Genomic DNA, 22,035 nt, shown 5'->3' on the forward strand with positions numbered 1-22,035 from the left:
AATTATCATCAAAATATTATTACTTGGAAGGCATAAAAAAACTATTACAGGAAAAAGCAATACAGGACATCTTCCTCAAGATTATTAGAATAGATAAATGAATAAAGAATTCCAATGATAAAGTAGGTAAAGAAAATACAAAGAAAGTGCAAAGAAACAGTAAGATGACAAAAGTGGAGCAAATATATTGATTTGTCAGTAAATATAAATTATATAAACTGCACATTAATTTAAGTATAATTCTAATTAAGTTTTAATATTATATATGTGGTACAAAAGAGTATATCAGAATGAAAACTATATACAAAAGTTTAAAAACTGCCACACACACACACATTTATTTTAGGTAAACAGAATACCAAACAATTGGGGAGAATATATTAAGATCAGAAAAAGAGAATTCTAACAAAACTCTTAGGTCAAGATCACTCTGGGGAAATAAAAAGCTCGATAGTGTGTACTAAGCTAATTGTGTCATATTGTTTCATTTCCAGCTTTGATAAGGTGACTTTACAACACAAACCATAAAAACAATTATTCACTTTCTCAGTTTATTAATACAAAAGGAAAGTTTTAAAATGAGAGTTTCTCAAATTTACACTTAAATCATATGGCAACTAGCTAAAATGACTTTGCCATTTTCTGTTTAAAGTAAATGGTTTATTCATAATTTAAAATTTTAGCTTTGGAATTTCAAGGAGCGTATTAATGTTCAGTGTGTATAAAAGCATCAAATATGACCTTAGAATAGAAAAAATGTTTTTCATTGAAAGCCAGAATTGCCAATAGGCTTTTATCTTTAGACTTACTAAATCTATCTGTATCTTTTGGGTTCTGTTTATCGAAGTCTGGTCATCTTGCCTTATTCCATCTCAAGCGCCATCATAGACTGATTTGGCTTTGTTCATCTGAAGTATTTTCTATTCCTCCCTCTGTAGACACTGGAATGACACTTGTTCAGTCAGACAGACATTGTTCCCAAGGTACAGCTATCTATAAACAAGCATGATCTGTAACTCATGCCCCAATCACTTATTTCTTGGTTGTGTGTTTTTGTTATGTTAATTTTTATTTACGGGGAGAGATATAAATCATAAATTCTAGTTTTTATTCATTTGGTTTGGTAGAAAATACTTCTCCTCCAATATATTCAGCTCTTGTCAATATTTTGGAGCTAATTAGAATGTTTTTGTTGTTGTTGTTTCCAGATGCTTATACAATGTGAAAAAGATATCTCAAAGGCAATTCACTTCCCCCTTCATATTTGAAATTCTACTATCCATCTTAGAAGGAGCTGAAGTTCATGTACATCATGGAGAAGGTCTCTGGTGCCTTGTTTTCTTTTCTAAGCTCAAACAAAACACCTTTTGGAAGCCTGCCCTAAGTTCTTTAGTCCTAAGTGCATAAACCATAGGGTTGAGGGAAGGGGGGATGATGTTGTGCAGCACATTGAGTAGAACTGGAACCAAAGGGGCCTTAGTTTCTGCCAGATGAGTTGCTGAAATCACTACAACAACAGTGTAGAAGAAGAGGATAAGGATCAGATGGGAGCTACAAGTGCTCAGAGCTTTGGAGGAAGCTTCAGCAGAATTCAGTTTAAGTACAGAGCGCAGAATCAAAGTGTATGACAATATTATAAGACCTAGGTCACTCCCCATTACAAGCCATGCCAGAACCAATTGGCAGATGCTGTTTGGCCTCCTGTCATCACAAGCCAGGCTGGTGACCCCAAGGTTAGAGCACAGGCAGTGCTCAATCTCATTCCTGGAACAATAATTACGCTGGGCTGCTAGCACTGGCACTGTAAGGGAAAGAAAACCATTTCTTAGTACCATGAACACAGTAGCTCTTAAGATTAAGGCCTTGGTGACGATTGATGGGTAGTGAAGAGGGCGACAAATAGCTATGTATCTATCAAAAGCCATGCAGAGGAAGATACCAGACTCCATGCCCACAAAGCAGTGAATGGCATAGATCTGAGCAAAACACTCAGGAAGGCTGATGACCTTGGCATCAAACCAGAAGATGGCCAGGATCTTGGGCATGATGGTGGTGGCCAGGCCCATGTCCACCACAGAGAGGATGCCTAGGAAAGAGTACATAGGCTGCTGAAGAGCAGGGTCCTGGCAGATGGTGACGAGGATGAGGATATTAGCACCAATTGCTGAGAGGTAGAGTAGTGCCAATGGTAAGGAGAGCCAGTGTTGCCAGCTGTGAATGCCTGGGAGTCCCATCAGGATGAACTCAGACACCTGGAACTTGGAGCTATTAGAGCCTTTCAGAGATGCAGACATTGTTTCCTAAGAGAAAAAAAAAAGATGGGTTTCAACGTTGCTTTTTTGAGCCATATTATCATCAAACATTATTTTTAACCTATCTCCACATAGCATAGTTGGTGCTGTAACCAAATGAACTCTGTTGTACATCCCTTACTGTAATTTAAGATAAAGTACCATGAAGTTCTGGGGTTTTTATAGTAGAAAGTAAATTTGTAAGGAGCAATTATCACAGTTGACTATTGAGGGACAGTGCAGCATGTGTCTCACATCTCCATTTGCTTATCCTCAGTTATCTCAATTTGGGACCATCACATACATAGGATTCTACTTTTTTTTCTTTTTGAATTTTCTTTATTTCCTCAGAAATTTTGTGGAATCAAGTGGATGTGTTTGTTTTCTTCATATTTGTCTCAATATTATTTCAGGTTTTTATTAATTAACAACACGGAAAATTTTTTAAAATACAGAAATATGGAGATGAAATTTTCTAGCTGTACTATTCAGGGTTATTATAGAAGTCCATTTATGTTTTATATAGACTCCACAAATTTTATACCACAGACTATAAAGATTTTCACGCGTAAGTATGGTGCAAATTGGAAGAGAAATAACTAAAAAAATTTTTTAATGTTTATTTATTATTTTGAGAAAGACAGACAGAGTGTGAGCAGGGAAGGGGCAGAGAGAGAGTGAGACAGAGAATCCGAAGAAGGCTCCAGACTCTGAACTGTCAGCACAGAGTCCAATGCTGGGCCCGGACTCACTAACCGCAAGATCCTGACCTGAGCTGAAGTTGGATGCTTAACCGACTGAGACACCCAGGCACCCCTAACTATTTTTTTTAATATTCTGATTTGTATGGACTTCTCAAAAATTCAGAAAAGGATAGCTTGGAAAGTTAAATGATCATGACTGAATTTGTTGATTTAAGGAGTGACTTAATAGAGACAAACCAAAGATTTTTTTTCTAGTGTAGTCCTAAAGAATCTATAAAGGCATATAGATACAAGAGTTAGGCACTGGTAGTAAGATGATTTTGATTTTATTAACAAACAAGAATTACTTGCCCATATGTTGAAGAAACTGCCATTGTATATTCAGATTCATGTTCAAAACTAGACTCATCTTTCTTCAGAAGCTGGTGTTTTTCATGTACTTTTTATTCTGTTCAGGAGCCCAACCAGCCAAGCCTTAAAATAACAAGCAAGCCTTTCCTTTTGGCCAACAATTGCTCCCTTGTCCTGTGGTTTCTTCCCCTACTTCATCATGCAGACTTTCTCCTCAGCAATGCTACTTCTGAGTCTTACCTGGTCACTTGTGCCTCTACTCATGCTTCCTTCTTTTGCTCAGCCATCTGATCTTCCTAAAACTGGTATTCCCTTGCTTAGAATGATCCATGCCTTCACCCTTTCTTTCAAATAGTTTAAATTCTTTTATAGCACATAAGGCAGTTGTGGATTTATTCTTCATATAATTACCTTTAAATATAGAAAGATATATCTGAAAGAAATTAAAATTCTCTCGTGTTAACACCAACAAGAGAAGATCATGTCAGCAACTAGATGTATTTTTTCTTCAGAAATGTCTTGCCACCTGTAAGTTTGGGTAAACATGTACCCCTTAATCTTGGGGAAAATCTTCCTTCTTTAACAGTAACGTAACTTGGTGAACACTAAAATCATCTACATGTGTTCACAGCAAATTTTAACCAAGCAAACACAAAAGAGGCTTGAAGATGAAGCTACTTTGACTCTGGACTTTTAGATCAGAACTCCTGAGGAGTTCAGCTTCATAGCTCCATCTTGAGAACTTGGATGTGTGACCCACTTGACTGTATGGGGCCTGGTATTTTTGCCAAATATTTATTATTATATATCCTCATATCAAAGACACAGCCTTGTATCTTTGATGTTTTCTCCTGATAGATATTAGTGTGATACAGTTAAGAGAAGGAGCGGATTTGAGTTTACAGAAAGGAAATAAGTGTTTTCAATTTCTTTTAGCACTTAAAGCTTAGCAGGACATGGAGTGTGATCCTGGTATGTAAGACAGTTAATATATTCATCCTGAAGACAATCTAGCAGTTATTTTATAAATGAGATCACTTCTAGATCATCACACAAACCTTATATTCTCTAATTCTAGCCTTAATCCCTTTGAACAGCTTCTCTAAGCCTTTATTTCCTCATAGCACAGAAGAAAGAGTTGATCTCTTGTGCAAAACAACATAAGAAAAGGTTAAGGATCAGCCTCCATTGGATGCTCTTGGATTTAGCCAATGTGACCATGCCAAGGTTTTAGTACTTAACTGTGGTTAGGAGCAGAGTCTCACAGTCTGAGGTCCTGGCAATGGCAGGGGTTTCCTACCCGGAAAGAAGACACAACTCTTTGAGAATGAAGCTTTCACATGAGGTGAGAATGTGTTTTCAGCTCACACATAGCATAGAAATTATGAGATTCTGGATTTTATGGGGAGTAGTAAACAGCTCAGTGATCTAAAGATAATAGATTTCCCTTGGAGACATGAAGAGAGAACAGCCCATAGAGAAAGCAGAATTCCTAAGATATTAAATCCCAAAAGGTTGGAAGGGAGATTGATTCAGAGACACACTTCCTATCGATGTAAACTGAGAACTTACATAAGCAGAAAAATGTCTTCATTTATGAAATCAAAATAGCCCTATACAAAGTGGGCAACTTTATTAGTGTTTAAATTGTTCTTAAGTACAAAATTTCAGGGGATTTTAAATTCTGTGGTTATGTTGTTATGCTTAAAAAATAAACAAAAGAGAAAGTATTTATTCACCCCATATATATCTATTGAGTTCCTACTGTGTTTACAAAATATGGCAGGCATAAAATCGTCAATAAAACTGCCATGGTCCCTGTTCTCATGGAAACAGTGGCCTAGTTGGGGCAAGGGGGTAAAACACTAAGTAAAGAATCTAACAAATCTACCTATAGACTGGGAGAAGTGCTTTGAAGCAAAAGCCCCCAGAAATATGAGAGCATATAATGGGGAGAATTAATTTAGTCTTGGTGTCAGAGAGGGATTTCCAGAAGAAACACCGGTTTGTGTCAAGGCCACGTGTTTGAGAAAGACTTAACTATGGTGTGGATTTGGTAATGGGAAGGAGGGGGAGGCAAAGGAGCCCAAGAACTTTAAGATGCTGAAGTGAGGGGATCACGCGAAATTCAAGTAATAAAAGAGGATAAATGTGGCTGGAGCACTAAGAAGTGACAGAAATGAGATATGGTGTGAAACAGAGTTGTTGAGCTGACAGAGGCCAGAGACTTGTAAGCAAATTTATGCAGGGTTATAAGGGACCACTGAAAGCTTTTAAGGAGAATTAGGACCTCGCAGCAATGTGGACACCAGATTAAGTGTGGCAAAGGTAAATATAAGTAAATCAGTTGAGTAACAGTAATCCCAAAGGAGAGATGACTTTATCTTGCACTAGGATAGGGGCAGTGAAGATAGAGAAAAGTGAGTAGATTTAGAAGGTATGTTGAAGATAAAATTGATCACTTTTATGACCAAAGAACAATTTTTTTATTTTTTTTAACTTTTTTCTTTAAAAAATTTTTTCTCTATTTTTTTCCTTGAGTATAGTTGATAGAAATGTTACATTAGGCTCAAGTGTACAACATAATGATTCAACAAGTTTATACATTGTATTATGCTCACCAGAGTGTAGCTACCATCTGTCACCATACAGGGCTATCACTACACCTCTGACTATATTCCCTATGCTGTATATTTCATCCCCATAACTTATTCATTCTGTAACTGAAAGGTGTACCTACCTTCACTTTCACTGTTACTCCCCCCCCTGCCCCCACCGTGCTGCTGGCAACCATAGTTTGTTCTCTGTATTTATAGGTTTGAATCTCTTTTTTATTTGTTTATTCATGTGTTTTGTTTTTTAATGTTAAAAAATATTTAAAATATTTAAAAACATTTTTTAATGTTCATTTAATCTGAGAGAGAGAGAGAGAGAGAGAGACAGACAGACAGACAGACAGAAGATCCTAAGCAGGCTCATGCTAACAGCAGAGTCAATGTGGGGTTCGAAACCACGAACCATGAAATCATGACCTGAGGCAAAGTTGGACCTTTAGCCAACTCAACCACCCAAGTGCCCCTGTTTTGTTTTTTAGATTCCACATATGTGAAATCATATAATATTTGTTTTTTCTTTGTCTAACTTATTTCACTTTCACATGTTGTAGCAAATGGCAAGATCGCATTCTTTTTTGTGTCTAATATTCCATTACATATATATTTTTATTATAATATTATTCATTATATATATGTGTGTGTATATATATATATATATATATATATATATATATATATATATATTTACTTCTTTATCTATTTGTAATCGATGGACACAGGTTGCTTCCATATCTTGGCTATTATAAATAATGCTTCAATAAACATAGGGATATGTATATCTTTTAGAACTAGAATTTTCATTTTCTTCATATAAATACCCAATAGCAGAATTATTGGATCATACAGTATTTCCATTTTTAATTCTCTTCATAAATTTCCAGTAGCAGAATTATTGGACCATATGGTATTCCTATTTTTAATTATTTAAGAAAGATCCATACTCTTTTCCGCAGTGGCTATACCAGTTTGCATTCCCAAAAACAGTGCACATTTTTTTCCACATTCTCATCACCACTTATTATTTCTTGCCTTTTAGAGTCTAACCATTATAATAGCAATATCTCATAGCGGTTTTAAATTTCCTTCCCTGTTGGTTAGTGATGTTATGATCTTTTCATGTATTTGTTGACCCACTCTATGTCATCTTTGGAAACATGTCTATTCAAGTCCTCTGTTCATGTTTAAATTGGGTTATTTGGGGGATTTTGGTGTTCAGTTGTGTAAGTTCTTTACATATTTTGGATATTAACCCCGTATTGGATATATCACTTGGCAAATATCTTCTCCCATTCAGTAGGTTGTCTTTTTGTTCTGTTGATGGCTTCCTTCACTATGCAGAAGGTTTTTAGTTTGGTTTAGTATAGTTTCTTTTTGCTCTTGTTTCCCTTCACTTAGAAGACAGATGAAGAAAACTGTTGCTGTGGCTGATGGCAAAGGAATGACTACTTATGTTCTCTTCTAAGGGCTTTATGGTTTCAAGGTCTCGTAATTAGATGACCAAAGAACAATTCTTTTTTTTTTAATGTTTATTTTTGAGAGAGACCGTGAGTGGGGGAAGGGCAGAGAGAGAAGGAGACACAGAATCCGAAGCAGGGTCCAGGCTCTGAGCTGTCAGCACAGAGCCTGACATGGGGCTCAAATTCACAAACTGCGAGATCATGACTTGAGCCAAAGTCAGATGCTTAACCGACTAAGCCACCCAGGCACCGCAACCAAAGAACAATTCTAGTGTTTGATATATGCAGTGGGATGGCACCTGATGTTATTCACATTCTTAAGGAAGATTGGAGAAAGACCAGGTTACAGAAGAGAATAAATTCAGATTAGGTCACGACAAGCATATGATACATTTGAAACATGCATGTAAAGATTGCTTATCAACACATAGAAAAGTAGTTGAGAGCAAAATAGCAATTTTTTAAACTATTTTACATCCCCACCAGCAGTGTCTGAGGGTTCCAATTTTTCTACATTCTTGCTAACCTGATTGTTACTGGTTTTTTTTAGAATAATTATTCTCTTGGATGTGAACAGTATCTCATTATAATTTTGTTTTACATTTCTTTAATGACTAATAACGAGCACCTCTTCATGTTGCTTACTGACTTATTTCTATCTTCTCTGGAGAAAGATCTATTCATACCCTTTGCTTGGTTTTTAACTGGTTTATCTTTTTATGACTGAGTTTTAAGAGTTCTTAATATATTTCATATACAGGTCCTGAAATAGCATTTTGAGGGAAAAAATTGGAGGGACCAATATATTAACTGACAATTGTTGTAATATAGAATATATTCTCCTGGATTATTTGTTGACATATAATTTTCATAGTAATCTCTAACAATCACATGTGTTTTGTATGGTATCAGTTGTAATGTCTCCTCTTTCATTTCTGGCCTTATTTGATACCTCTTTCTTTTTTGCTTAGTAAGTTCAGCTAAAGGTTTGCCAATTTGTTTGTCTTTTCAAAAACCTAGGCCTCACTTTCATTGATATTTGCGATTGTTTTTGTGGTCTCCATTTTATTTAGCTCTACCTTTTGTGATTTCTTTCCTTCTCCTTGTTTTGGTCTTCATTTGTTCTTTTTCTAGTTCCTTGTGGAATAAAGTTGCTTTTGAGATCTTTCTTTTTTCTTAATATATGCATTTAGTGTTAGAAACTTTCCATCTAACCAATTTAACAATAAATTTCATATTTAAAAAAATAAAAATAAATTTAAAAAAAGAAAGTTTCCATCTAGAAATTGCTTTGGCAGCACCCCCTAGTGTTTGTGTCTTATGTTTTCCATTTTCAAATGAAAAGGAAGAGTCTTTTGAATCTTTTCAATATTAATGCCTTTTTCACTCTTTTAATTTTATTCTACTGCTTGGACCTCTAGTACAATGTTGGATAGAAGTGGGAATGGTTGACATCTTTGTCTTGCTATTATCCTCAGGGAGACATATTTTCATATTTCATCATTAATTGGGATATTAGCTGTAGGTTTTTTGTGCATGCCTTTTATCAAATTAAAATTTCCTTCTAAATTTAGATTTTGCTGTGTTTTAATCATGAATGGATATTTAATTAAAACAAATTTTTTCTTACTCTGTTGTAGTAATCTTATGATTTTTTTCCTATTTAAATCTATTTCGTCATATTTAAGTTGATTACTTGTGTGTGTTCTCAGCCAACCTGCTTTGAGTTCCTGGAATAAATCCCACTTGGTCATATTGTATTACCATACAACATCCAACACTCACATTCACACATGTACGCACATGCTCATGGAAATTTTAGGTAACTGATTTCTTTCTTTCTTTTTTTTAATGTTTTATCTTTTACTGAGAGAGAGATTATAAGCAGGGAGGGGCAGAGAGATAAAGGGGCAGAGAATCCAAAAGGGCTCCATGCTGACAGTAGCAAGTCCAATGTGGGACTTGAACTCATGAACTGCGAGATCATGACCTGAGGCGAAGTCTGACACTCAACCAACTGAGCCACCCATGTGTCCCATGATTCATTTTCTTAATAGATGTATGACTACTATAACCTTATATTTCTTCTTAGATCACTTGAAGTGTTTTTAATACATGTCTGTCTCATCAACATTTTCAAATCTATTGGGATAACGTTGCTCTTGACACCTTCTTTTTGTTTATTTTGATAAATGTTTTATAGTTGCTTGAGAAATAAAACTATACTTGAAGCTGCTGGATGTTGTTTACTTAACAGGGCAATTGGCTTAATTTGTTTATGTTCAGATATTCTATACTATTTAGATTTTTCTAATTCTCTACGTTTCAGTTGCTGCAACTATGTTTTCACTGTGGATTTGTCAATTTCCCCTTCTAGTATTATCCATCTCTTTGTCTGTATATATTGTTATGTATCTATAATGATATTAAGCATATACAAAGTTAGGTATATTTCCTGTTGGATTGCTACTGTAATCACGGTGTTACGGAACCTGGCTGGAACGCTGGCAGAAAAACCAAGCGGCACTCGGAGATCTTGGTGGATTGAAGATTTATTTACACCGGTGGGCTCAGAGGAGACCGTTTCTCCAAATATCTGAGTGCCCAATGCAAGCGGGAAGGGTAATTTATAGTTGTCAGCCTCCATATTCGTGGGGGGCGGTTCGTTTGCCCTGGAAAACAGGGAGAAAAGAACCCAGAAGAGGGGACTCCAAGCTAGAGACCAGAGCATGTTTTAGTCCGTCAGCTATCTTATGGTGTAAAACTTTATTTATTTTCCCAACAACGGAATGTTGCATTTTATCACTCCTAACATTTATTGTGTTAAAATCTACTTTGTCTGGTCTAGCCACACAAGCTTTTTCTCATTTTATATATGTGTGTGGATGTTTAATGTCTTCTAACAATACTAAGTTTTTAAGGATATTGTCTTAATTTTCATTTCACTTCCTTTCATTGACTTGCTTTGTCAACTCATACTAATGTAATACTGCCATAATTTTTGTCAAGTTTTCCATGTTCCTATTGTCTTTTGCATCATGTTCCATCTGTTCTTTTCTTTGTTCCTCTTGCCATTTTTGGACCAATAAAATAGGTGTTATTACTGCCATTATTGTATTTTTCTTCAGTGTTAGTTTTGTTATGCATTCCAATATTTTGTTCTGAGCTTCCATCAGGTAATCATTATTCTAAATTCTGAATAACATACTTACTTTAGTATTTCCTCTCAGCTTTAGTTTATATGAATAGGTATTTATGCTACCTTTTTTTTTGAAGGATTTTTCATTAGAATTCTGAGTTGTAAGTATTTTTTCAGCACTTCCAAAATATCATTTGTCTTTTGGCTTCCATTGTTTCTACTGAAAAGTTGCCCGGTAGTCTAAAGTCTACCTACAAAGGTAATGTGCAGAGATTATGACTCTGCAAACACACTCCACTGTGTATATTCAGAATAAAATATCCCCAGTTCCATAAGGGCCAGGGTGTGTGTACGAGTGCATGTGAGTAAAGATGCTCAGCATAGTGTTATTTGTGGTGACAGAGACTGAAAAAACTTAGATATACATAATCAGGGAATGATTAAGAAAATAGTGTTGGTTGCATGCTAAGAAAGTCTATAAAATAATCACAAGCAAGATTTGAAGCATAAATAATTTTATTAAAAATACATTTTTAAAAATAATTGAGTTAAAAGTAAGCAATGTAATATTTTAGCACAATGAAACAGATGTAAGTTCCTAAAATAAACATTCAGTAAATGACCTCATAGTCACATGTTTAAGAATATATGTCAAACACATAGAGAATGTCACTGGATGATAGGCCTGAAGATTAGGAATGAAATAAGATCAAAGTAAAAACAAAAAGCAAAACAAGAAAAAGACCTAGAAATGACAGTGTGCCATTAAGAAAAAAGGTACCAGGAAGTTTAGTTCACATTGAACTTGCACCAGAGTTTCCGTGAATCCATTAATGAATTAATAGTCTGGCATCCATTAGCCTACAACGGCATTTATGGCTATGTTTGCTGGAATGCCCAGGGAATGAGTGCTAAAAGAAGAGATTTGAACCCAGGGATATGCTAATATAAAGAAATCCAGAGGACAAGAGAAAACAAATGGAACTATATGAAGTGTTCTGTGAGAAGGAAGAACGACTTCGAATGTCTGATGTGTTGCAGCATTCAAGAAAAGGGAGGGTTTCTAGATGAAAGGACTAATCAGTTATATTCATATTGTTGAGAGTTAGGGCAAGATGGGCATGGAGAAGGACCTTTTGGCTTTAGGAACATGAAAATCATCTGTGAAATTGACAAAAGCAATTTCAGTGAAACGATGAGATGGAGGATATTCTAAAGAAAAAGCCAGAAGTGGTTAAGCATTACTTCAAGATGTGTATGTAAGTAGAGGTCATAAATATTGGTAACCTTTAAAGAAGATTTGCTATCAAGGTGGACAAAGAACTAAAGTATGAAAAGGGTGATTTTGTGATAAAAGTTTACTTGTTTTATGCCTTTATAAAATGAAAAATACTAGAGGTGAATTACAAACTAATGGAAATTAATGAGCATCAATTACCAGCATCAGAGGAAAGTAATTCTTGGAAGTTGGGCAGGAAAAATCGACTTTGCAATCTTCTCTATGTGCTCTGTGACAATGCTATAAAACTATTATTATTTGTAGCTTCTTACTTCATGTTAATTTAGAAAGAACTTGAATATCACACAGAAAATATTAGAGCCATTCTCTTAGTTAATTATCAGCTCAAAATAAGAAAAATAACTATTGTTCCCCAGAACTCTGTACTTCTAGAAATACATTTATTATATTATATTATATTATATTATATTATATTATATTATATTTTATTTTATAACTGTCATTATTATTATATTTCATATTGTTCTATCATTCATAACTCCTTCCAAACTGTGCATTCATTGAAAACCATCTTGAAGAAAACAGACAACCCACTAGTTGGGAAGGAAGCAATTATGTGAATGTCTCATTCTAGGAGAGATCCAGTCAGATACTAGGTCACCAAGTTTTTCATAAGACCCCAGGATCTTACATTTCATGATACTAATGACCTCAGAGAACACTTTCCAGTTTCGTATTTTATAAGTGACTGAGAAAACAGAGCACTTTTGTGAATAATGAGAATGTATAATACATATTTCCCAAGGTTAAATCATAATGATCAAACTGGAAATTTCATTTACAAGTAAAAAACAGAACAATTTGAGTCATCTAGACCCAGATCATTAGTTTCATGTGATTCAGTGTTCTGGATAATTGGCCTAGCTTCTCATTAGTATTTTTCTTTTTTGGAACCTATTAGTACCAAGACCTCAGCTACACAGAAAACCTGCCGGTAAAAAGCTCATATGGGGGTAATGTGGAATGAAAAATTACTTTGGTATTCTGCAGAAAATTTAACGGGAATAAATTGTCCATCATGCTTACCTGGAAATATTATATATCTATTCTGGGAAACTCTCCTGCCTAAACAACAGAGAGTAGCATTCTTTCCCTTTTCACCCAACCCAGACTAATATTCGTTTCATATGCTGTGGGATTTGAGGTTCTTAGAACCTGAAAGGATCCTGATGACACAGTCTCGTATCTGCTTGGTTTTCACCCCATAGACTACGGGATTCATCGTGGGAGGCAAAAGCAGATAGATATTGGCCACAATGATGTGACAAGATGGAGGAATTGTGTGGCCCCCAAAGCGGTGGGAAAAGAAGGAGAAGAAGGCTGGACTGTAGGAGAAAACAATGGCACAGATGTGGGCAGTGCAGGTGCTGAAGGCCTTCTGCTGAGCATCTGCTGAAGAGAGGCTAACCACTGCCCGGAGGATCATGGTGTAGGAGATTGTGATGCACAAGATGTCAAAGCCCCCAATCAGGAGGGCAACCATCAGACCATAGATGACATTGACCTTGATATTTCCACAGGATAACTTGGCTACAGACATGTGGTCACAGTAGGTGTGAGGAATTATATTCCCTCTGCAGTAGGGCAGGCGCTTGGTAAGGAAAGTGAAGGGAATGATGAGGAACACCCCTCTCAAGAAAGTAGCAAGCCCAACCTTTGCAATGACAGGATTGGTGAGGATAGTTGAATAGCGCAGAGGGTAGCAGATGGCCACATAACGGTCCAGGGCCATAAGCATGAGCACCCCAGACTCCATCCCTGTGAAGGTGTGGACAAAGAACATTTGGACCAGACATCCATCGAAGCTGATTTCCTTGAAATGGAACCAGAATATGCTGAGGGCTTTAGGGATTGTACTAGAGCATATGAAAAGGTCAGTTAGGGAAAGCATGGCTAAAAAGTAATACATGGGCCTGTGCAGGGAGTCCTCTAAGTGGATGAGGTAGAGGAGCCCACAATTCCCTACCATTGCCACAGCATACATGGAGCAGAATGGGAAAGAAATCCACATATGCATGTCCTCCAGTCCTGGGATCCCATTAAGAATGAATGAGGCTGGGGTCAGGTCTGTTTGGTTTAACATTAGCATCATCAACCTAGGATGATCATTAATCATCTTATAGAATTTGTGGGTCCTCCTAGATAGAGATAAGAGAAGAAAACATCTTGATCACAGTCACTGTCTTCATTTCTTTTGCCCTTCTCCCCCAAGACACATTTCAATGGCCAAACAACCAATTTTTCTGACTTCCGGGGAATATGAATATAAACATTATTTAAACCAAATAGATTATTTTATATCTGTGCATTTTTTAATTCATTCATCACCGTAGGCAACAAATACTCTTTATTGTGTAATAGCTGCCTAGTTCGTTAATAGACAAATGACATCCATTTATAAAGGACAAAGTTTGGTTATTATTTTTTCTGAAGCTATTTTTGTTTAAATATATTATTTAAATATTGATAACTATACATGTACTCCAGAAAAATAAACACGAAAAATCATTGGACTTGAAATAAATCATATTTTGAGAAAAAATATAGTAAAATATTTTGCATGTGGGCATTAGGAAGTTGGAGATGGGGCTAGAAACAGGGCCCAATCATGACACACTCTATCAATTTCTGAATAGGAGGATTCTTCTAAGGAAATAGCCTGAGGGTCACCCTGTTTCTCAGATATCATATTGAAAAGTACAGGTGCCAGAATTCTTTAAAAATTACTGAAATATATTTTAATTACTATTATTTGGAAAATACAAAAGGGACCTCTAAGAATAAAAGCAGAAGGTAAATGCATAAATCATTGTAAAAATACTAACTAAACAAAACATTCCCATTATGAAACAGAAGGCAAAGGATTCCTAAATAAATCAATAAAATGTTAATGTGACAAAAGACAGATAAAATATGTTGATTTGGACTATTAGGATAAATTATTTAAACTGCCCTATATAAGTGGACATAAATCTGTTAATTTTATAAAAATGTATATAGGCAGTACAGAAGGTCATATGATAAAGAAAACCAAACAACAAAGTAAAATAATGTACAATCATCAGAGAAATACATACAAAATTTGGAGTAGATCTATTAATTTCACATGAAGTAGTAATTAAAGCAAGAAAAATTGGGTCCAAATTTTTTTAGAAATTCTGAGTAGTTCTAATGATAGGATGACTTTAATGTTGACTAAATTAAAGTTGATTGTTTTAAGCATGACACTTCTACTCCATCTTTGATAAAATATCCATAACTCAAATCATGGGATGCACAGAAATCCTCTTATGCAACTTATTAGTATATAGTTGGTATTAATATTAAAACTTTCCAAATTAACACTTAAATCTGATGAAAGTGCCAGTTTTCAAATTAATGCCAATGATTTGGTTTTAAGGTAACATTTTTGCTTTGTTATTAATCTCCACTTAGACAAACAGTCAAAATATGATGGTCTTGATTACAGAGAGACTAGGATATCTAGGCCCTCTAGGACTAAAACTACAACCCTGAGTTTACCAGTGTTTTCAATGGATTTAGAAAATTGTTTGCAAATGGGTTTACAACATTCAAAGAACTGTTGTATATCATTTACCAAAATAAAAATTTAAATATATATAGCACAGATAAATATGTTACAATACTGGGAACATAACCCTTAGAGGGCATGTTTTAAAACAACTTCTGGCACTTTTGTACTATTATTCTCTTAAAAAAATACATTTAGTCTGTAAAATTATAAACTCTTACTATTATGGTCATCTGTCTGCCTCAGTCTGTATCTCCTTGTGCCTCTAAATACCCTCGTCTGCAGCTTCGTCTTTAATGTAAGCCAATCTTGACAATTCCAGACAATGCTTAATTCCAGGTCTTAATATTTCCCCTATAGCTTACTATAAAGTAAACTTCTGTATGTGTTTTTCCATAAAGATCACTTTGATCATTTAGGAATGGCTTTATTCTTACAGTAAATTTTAGGTTCTGTACAGGTTCAATTCATTTGCCAAATGCCCTGTTAGTGATATAAGTTTAAATGAAAGCAACCCAGTATCAATCACGAAGTTAATCTATTGCTTTAAAACAAATTTAAATTTGTTTCCAACAGTTTAATTCAATACCTCTTTCCAGAGAGAGGTACTGATATTTAGCTCTGGGTGTATAGCCAGTGTTTCTGGATGTTGCTACACCTCTCTCACCTTTCATAAAGTACTACTTTATCTACCACTTATTGTCAATCCTCATTTCCAGAATTTATAGGCAGTGATTTTTTTCTCCCTGTTTTGTGCTGATCTCAGCCTATGGATAACCAGTATTGTGGCTGAACTGGTCCTTGGGATTCTTATGATGACTGCAAGATACCTTCAGCAAAAACCATCAGAAAACTTTGAAAGACACAAGGTTTATTACTTACAAGTCCTAGAAATCATGGCACACCTGGGGCCACACAGAGACGTCAAGGCAGGGGTGGGAGAAGTGGTGGGCCTGGTGTTCTAACTTATATTGGAGTTGAGGGTGATGCCTAGGGTATCTCAGGCTCACTCTTTATCAGTGAATTTAAAACCTAAGAATGGGAATTTAAAGCACAGGGAAAGAGAAAGAAAATTTAAAAAGTGGTCCAAAAGGTCAGTTATCAGAATCAATCAAGATCTGTAAAACAAAGGAGGTGCGGGATTATCCAGTCAAGTGGCTGGTAGTACGTTTATCTGAGATAACATCTTGGAAGTGGGTGCCTCTTTGAAATGGATGCCTTGGCAATCAAAACTTAGCATTACAAAAAAGAAAAGCCAACTGTCAGGACTCACACTACATCCTCCATTAAAGCATTCTCAATTCTTAGCACATTACAATAGGTTTCTCCTGGTAAATAAAACTACAAAATATATATTGGCCTAAAATATATTTTGGCATAAGTAAGAATTTACGGAGTCTACCTCAAGTAAAATCAGACACTCGTAAGGAAAAAAAGGAAGGCAGGTAAGCAGCAAGAGAAATTTGAACATAACTCTCATGACCTAGAATTGCTCTCCCTATATTTCCATTATTCCATGACCTGGCGGTGGTCCATTCTTGGCATGTATTCCTGTATGGTTAAAAGAGTTGTTTATATAGATGCGTGGGCATTATGAACACCTAAATGGATTTTTAAGCCAAAGGTGAGAAATAAATATTTCCATCAGCCCCCACATCATTGTCTTGCACCTCCTTCTGACTTGAACTTAGGTCAATAGAAAAAAAACATTTATATCTGTGGGGAGGAAAAAAGCATTTAGTATCAATCTTAAATCCTTTTTCCTCTTTACATCTATGTCTAAAATGAAAATCATCCTGTCACTAACCCTTAAATTTAATAGTTAAATACCTTAAGTTTTGAAAGGAAAAACAAGATAAAATATATATGGTTCGATTTTCCAGGAACTTGGTTGTCTAAACATCACAGTCTCTGGGCAAGTTTTTAACTCTGGATTTTCTTGATATGAAGACTATTGACCCAAGCCTGAAGAAAAATGAATGTTATATACCCAAGTACCTCAAGGGAACATTTCAAAACATCACAGACACACTGCTGGAACTGGAATCGAGCTAACCTCCAGGGGGCCCAAATGGTTTTAGTTATTGATAAATAACTAAACATGTATGTGTGTGTATGTGTGAATATATGTGCACATGTGTATGTCTATATCTGAACATGTGTGTATGTATGTAAATAGACAGCCGGATATAGATCAGAAATGAGATATTTTAGTAGAACCTAATGATTTCACTCCTGCAGGGATTTGGCTCCTTTCCCTATGAAGTTTTGCAAAGACCCCCAAGGGAATCAAGTTGAATATATTTAAATTATGTGATTTAAACTTTTTAAAATATAACTTTTTAAATTTTTTGAAAAAATTTTAAAATTCCATTTTGAAACATACTTGTCTCTCCATCGAAGTAACATTTACCAGCGTTTAGATTTTTTTTTAATGTTTACTTATTTTTGAGAGAGACCCAGAACACAAGCAGGGGAGGAGCAGAGAGAGACACAGAATCTGAAGCAGGCTCCAGGCTCTGAGCTGTCAGCACAGAGCCCCATCAGAGCTCTAACTCATGAACCATGGATCATGACCTGAGCCAAAGTCCGATGCTTAACTGACTGAGCCACCAAATTTTTAAATTTATTAATATGAGCCTATGCCCAGGTAGTGCTTTAATAAGAAATGGGAAATTACATCATTACACATATATTGCTATTTTTATAATTAAGAGTGTACAAGTAGCATATTAAATGTTCTTCCAAAGGAAGGTTTCTAAGACTGTAGTGTTTATTAAATAGATTAGTAGAATTTATTTATTTTTTTATCATTTGATATCCAGGGTTTTTTATTTAATAAAAGTGCTACAATATATATAATGTTCATGAATCATAAATCGTCTTATTATTTATCTGAAACAAATTTCTAGTAGTGTATGAGTTTTCATTCTATCATGCCAAGAGCAAGTTTATCTTCTGAATATCCATACTAATTTTATTGAAGAAATTGATATGTCAATGGCATGTGAATTTACAGTTGCTGAATAGCTAAAGATATTGACATTTGATTTTCAGTTTCTAACATTATTGTGCTCAGTTTTGAATTTTTAAAAAATTTTTAAAATGTTTTATTTATTTTTGAGAAAAAGAACACAACCAGGGGGAAGGGCAGAGATAGAAAGGGACAAAGTATCCATCCAAAGTGGGTTCTTCATTGACAGCAGTGAGCTCCATGCATGGCTCAAACTCATGAACCATGATATCATGACCTGAGCTGAAGTCAGATGTTCTGCAGACTGAGCCACCCAGCTGCCTCTCAGTTTTGAATTTTTTTAATTATTTCTTCCTTATGGACCTTCCTTTTTGACCTAATATAATTTCTTTAACAACAAGAAGGAAAACATCATTGGCATAGAAGAAGAAGTAGGATTGTGTGATATCGCAGAGGTCACAGCACAGAGATTCTGGAGAAGAATGTATGGTCAATAATACAACTTGTTGTAAGGAGGTCCATTAGAAAAGATTACCAGTGGCTTTGATGGCATATGCTTCACTGGAAACTTTAACTTGTGGTTGAAATCAGATTATAATGTAGGAAGGAATAGGAATCAAGAAAGCAGAAATAATTAGTTCCAAAAAAATATTTTCCAGACACTTGCATAAAAAAGGTCACTAAGGTCAAGGGAAATTTTGCTATTGGGTCACGTACCAAGAAATTTGAAGAGGTGGTGAAAACAAAAAAGAAGTGAGTGATAATCTGAGCTCCAAAGAGCATATTTTGAGAAGCTTGCTTGATCAGAAAAAGGAATTCGTAATAAATACATACAGTAATAAAGGAGGAAACAATGGCTATAGATGCCAAAAGTTCATGTGAGATTTGGGTTGGAGGTAGTTTACTTCTAAAGCTTCATTTTTTTCTTTATGGAAAAAAATCTTTCTTATAGGAACATAGAAACATCCTATGTTTCTTACGGGAACATAAAACACAGAGTACAGAATTGTCCCAGAGTTGGGGTATAGGTTTGTATGCAGGTACAATTGTAAATGAGCGCATGAAATTGAAAGTCAGCTGGTGTTTAGACTTGTATAAAGATCTTTAAAATCTGTTAAGTGTATCTCAATTTGAGGATTAGAATGATAGCATAATTAAAATGATTGCCACCCATGCATTGACAATCCTCCTATAGAACAATGTAATGATTTCCTTTCCTTTGAAAAATAGACAGTTTTCAGCATATTGTATTGAAGTCTAATATTTACAAACTATTTATCCCCACCTATGAGAAGTATCATTCATATTTTGAGGAAGGGAAGCTTTAGAAACCTGTTCCTTAGTATTTAGCTCTCAGGACTGATAATCTCCAAAGATTGGAGGGCCTATGAATTTCCAGCTGGGGTTTTGTGTCTCCTCTACCTAACATTGTGGGATGGCTTTCTTTTCCTTCTAAATAAATGAATGCGTTAATAGCTAAGACTTCATAATCTGATAGGTTTGTATATGTGACTGTCTTTTATAAGTTTAGAGATAGAAGTCAACAACCTCTGGGAGGCCCTTGTAAGACTATGTAAGAATATTTGGACATTGATTTTCAGGGAATAATACCCAGGTCAATTGGAATTAAGATGGCTTCCTAGAGGGTGAAGACAAGAATATATCTGTGGGATTAATATTCGGAGTTTAGGAATGAAGGGCTCCTCCTCACCTATCCTTTACTCTCATCCATAGAGGTCCTAGTGTTCTGTACCAGAGCATTCTAAGTGTCAGGCCCTGGCTCCTCCGCTTGCTAATATTGCAGGTATTGGTGAGGACCTTTCCTCCTCTTGGTTTCAATTTCTAATGGAGAAAATATAAGATTCATGCAAAAGCATGTAAGTCCCTGGCAGGTCTAATTTCTTTAACTGTGGCTGTGTATCTTATTTTCTTATCCTTGCAGATGGTAACACACAACTATAACCTGAAGTATGAGGTTAGAAATCCCTGCCTGATGTATTAGGAGACGGCCAGAAGGTAAGGGAATTTCCTATGACTAGGCAGAGGTTCTTGTAACCTAAAGTGGAAGAACTTCCCCAGATTATACTTCCCTGGATGGCAGTTAGGAATGCTGAACCAACTGACCTCCTCTCTGATTTATTATTCTTTAAAATGGTATAAAAGTTACTGTGGAGGATATCAGTGCTGTATTAAAACCTCTTACCAGTCTCAAATATTGAAGGCTGTTTCATCTTGAAAATCTTTTCTTTTGGATGAAGTCCCTTCTATACTACTGGATCACTCGGGTACCTTGACCCCAATTCCCTGACCCCTTTGAAACACTCTGACAACCCTTTCCCGGATTTCTTTGGTCTTAACTCCATATACTATAGGGTTAAGAGCAGGTGGGAAGAGTAGATAGACATTGGCCAAAAGAATGTGAATATGGAGTGGAACGTGGTGGCCAAAGCGATGGGTAAAGAAGGAGAAGAGAGCTGGTGTATAAGAGATTAGGATGACACAGACATGGGAACCACAAGTCCCCAGGGCCTTGGACCGAGCTTCGTGGGATGAGAGACGAAGGACAGCTCTTGCAATAAAGACATAGGAGAGACCAATGCAGAACAAGTCAACCCCAATGACCAAAAGTGCTGCTGTCAGCCCATACACACGGTTAGGCCTGGTGTCTCCACATGCTAGCTTCACAACAGCCATGTGTTCACAGTATGTATGTGGAATGACATGGCTTTGGCAGAAGCTCAAACGCCCAATGAGGAAGGGACATGGGAGCATGAGCATGGAGCCCCGCACCATAGCTACCACTCCAATGCGGGCAATGATGGTGTCAGTGAGAATAGTGGCATAGTGGAGTGGGTGACAAATGGCCACATAGCGATCAAAGGCCATGGCCAGCAGCACAGTGGACTCCATCATGCAGAAAGCATGAATGAAGAACATCTGTGCAAGGCAAGCAGAGGCTGAGATGTGTCCAGCTGCACACCAGAGGATGGCCAGTAGTTTGGGAACTGTGGAGAAGGAGGCAGCCAAGTCAATGGTTGAGAGCATGCACAGGAACAGGTACACAGGTTTGTGCAGGGCTGGCTCGGTGGCAACAACAACCAAGATGGTGATGTTGCCCACAACTGTGGCTGTGCTCAGGCAGCACACAGGGAGTGAGAGCCAGAGGTGGAACTGTTCCAGACCTGGAATGCCCAAGAGGAAGAAAACAGAAGGGTCCAGGTTAGTGTGATTAGGAGACTCCATGGTCTGGACAAAAGTTCTGGGCATCTTCTCTGGTCAGAAACCCCATGCAGTATCACATTGCCTGAAGAGACAACAGAGAGCAGAGATATAAATGAGTTTTGAGTGACACCAACTATATAATGCTAGGCAAGCATAATCATCTGTAAATGGGGATAAGAGTAATAGCCCCTAGAGTTCTTAAAAGAATTGTATTGGTTAATATTTGTACAGAACTTTGAATAGTATTTGATACATAATACTTGTTAAATTAAATAAATGAATATGGAAAAAGGCTTCAAACAAGCATTTAAATAAATCAGAATTATCTTCTCATTAAAGACTATTGTCAGGGATGCCTGGATGGTTCAGTCAGTTAAGTGTCTGACTCTAGACATGGGTTCAAGCCCCACATCGAGTTCCATGATGACAGTGTGGAGCCTACTTGGAATT

The 22,035-nt window shown here is 36.2% G+C and overlaps 3 protein-coding genes across 3 annotated transcripts; all 3 read right to left on the minus strand.

The window, feature by feature from the left end:
- Positions 1-1,310: 1,310 nt before the first annotated feature.
- Positions 1,311-2,294, minus strand: LOC132662428 (olfactory receptor 56B1-like). Its single transcript, XM_060607898.2, has one exon. The coding sequence runs from the start codon at positions 2,292-2,294 to the stop codon at positions 1,311-1,313; it is 984 nt and encodes a 327-aa protein (XP_060463881.2).
- Positions 2,295-12,980: 10,686 nt separating this feature from the next.
- Positions 12,981-13,946, minus strand: LOC132662427 (olfactory receptor 52N4). Its single transcript, XM_078433966.2, has one exon. The coding sequence runs from the start codon at positions 13,944-13,946 to the stop codon at positions 12,981-12,983; it is 966 nt and encodes a 321-aa protein (XP_078290092.1).
- Positions 13,947-20,640: 6,694 nt separating this feature from the next.
- Positions 20,641-21,630, minus strand: LOC132662426 (olfactory receptor 52P1). Its single transcript, XM_060607896.1, has one exon. The coding sequence runs from the start codon at positions 21,628-21,630 to the stop codon at positions 20,641-20,643; it is 990 nt and encodes a 329-aa protein (XP_060463879.1).
- Between the last annotated feature and the right edge of the window lie 405 nt (positions 21,631-22,035).

The sequence above is a fragment of the Panthera onca genome, chromosome D1 (assembly GCF_046562875.1).
Source record: "Panthera onca isolate mPanOnc1 chromosome D1, mPanOnc1 haplotype 2, whole genome shotgun sequence".
NCBI classification, from domain to species: domain Eukaryota; kingdom Metazoa; phylum Chordata; class Mammalia; order Carnivora; family Felidae; genus Panthera; species Panthera onca.

Excerpts from the sequence above, each read along its gene's own strand:
- LOC132662428 (XM_060607898.2), bottom strand. The coding sequence starts at position 2,294 with ATGTCTGCATCTCTGAAAGGCTCTAATAGCTCCAAGTTCCAGGTGTCT.
- LOC132662427 (XM_078433966.2), bottom strand. The coding sequence starts at position 13,946 with ATGCTAATGTTAAACCAAACAGACCTGACCCCAGCCTCATTCATTCTT.
- LOC132662426 (XM_060607896.1), bottom strand. The coding sequence starts at position 21,630 with ATGCCCAGAACTTTTGTCCAGACCATGGAGTCTCCTAATCACACTAAC.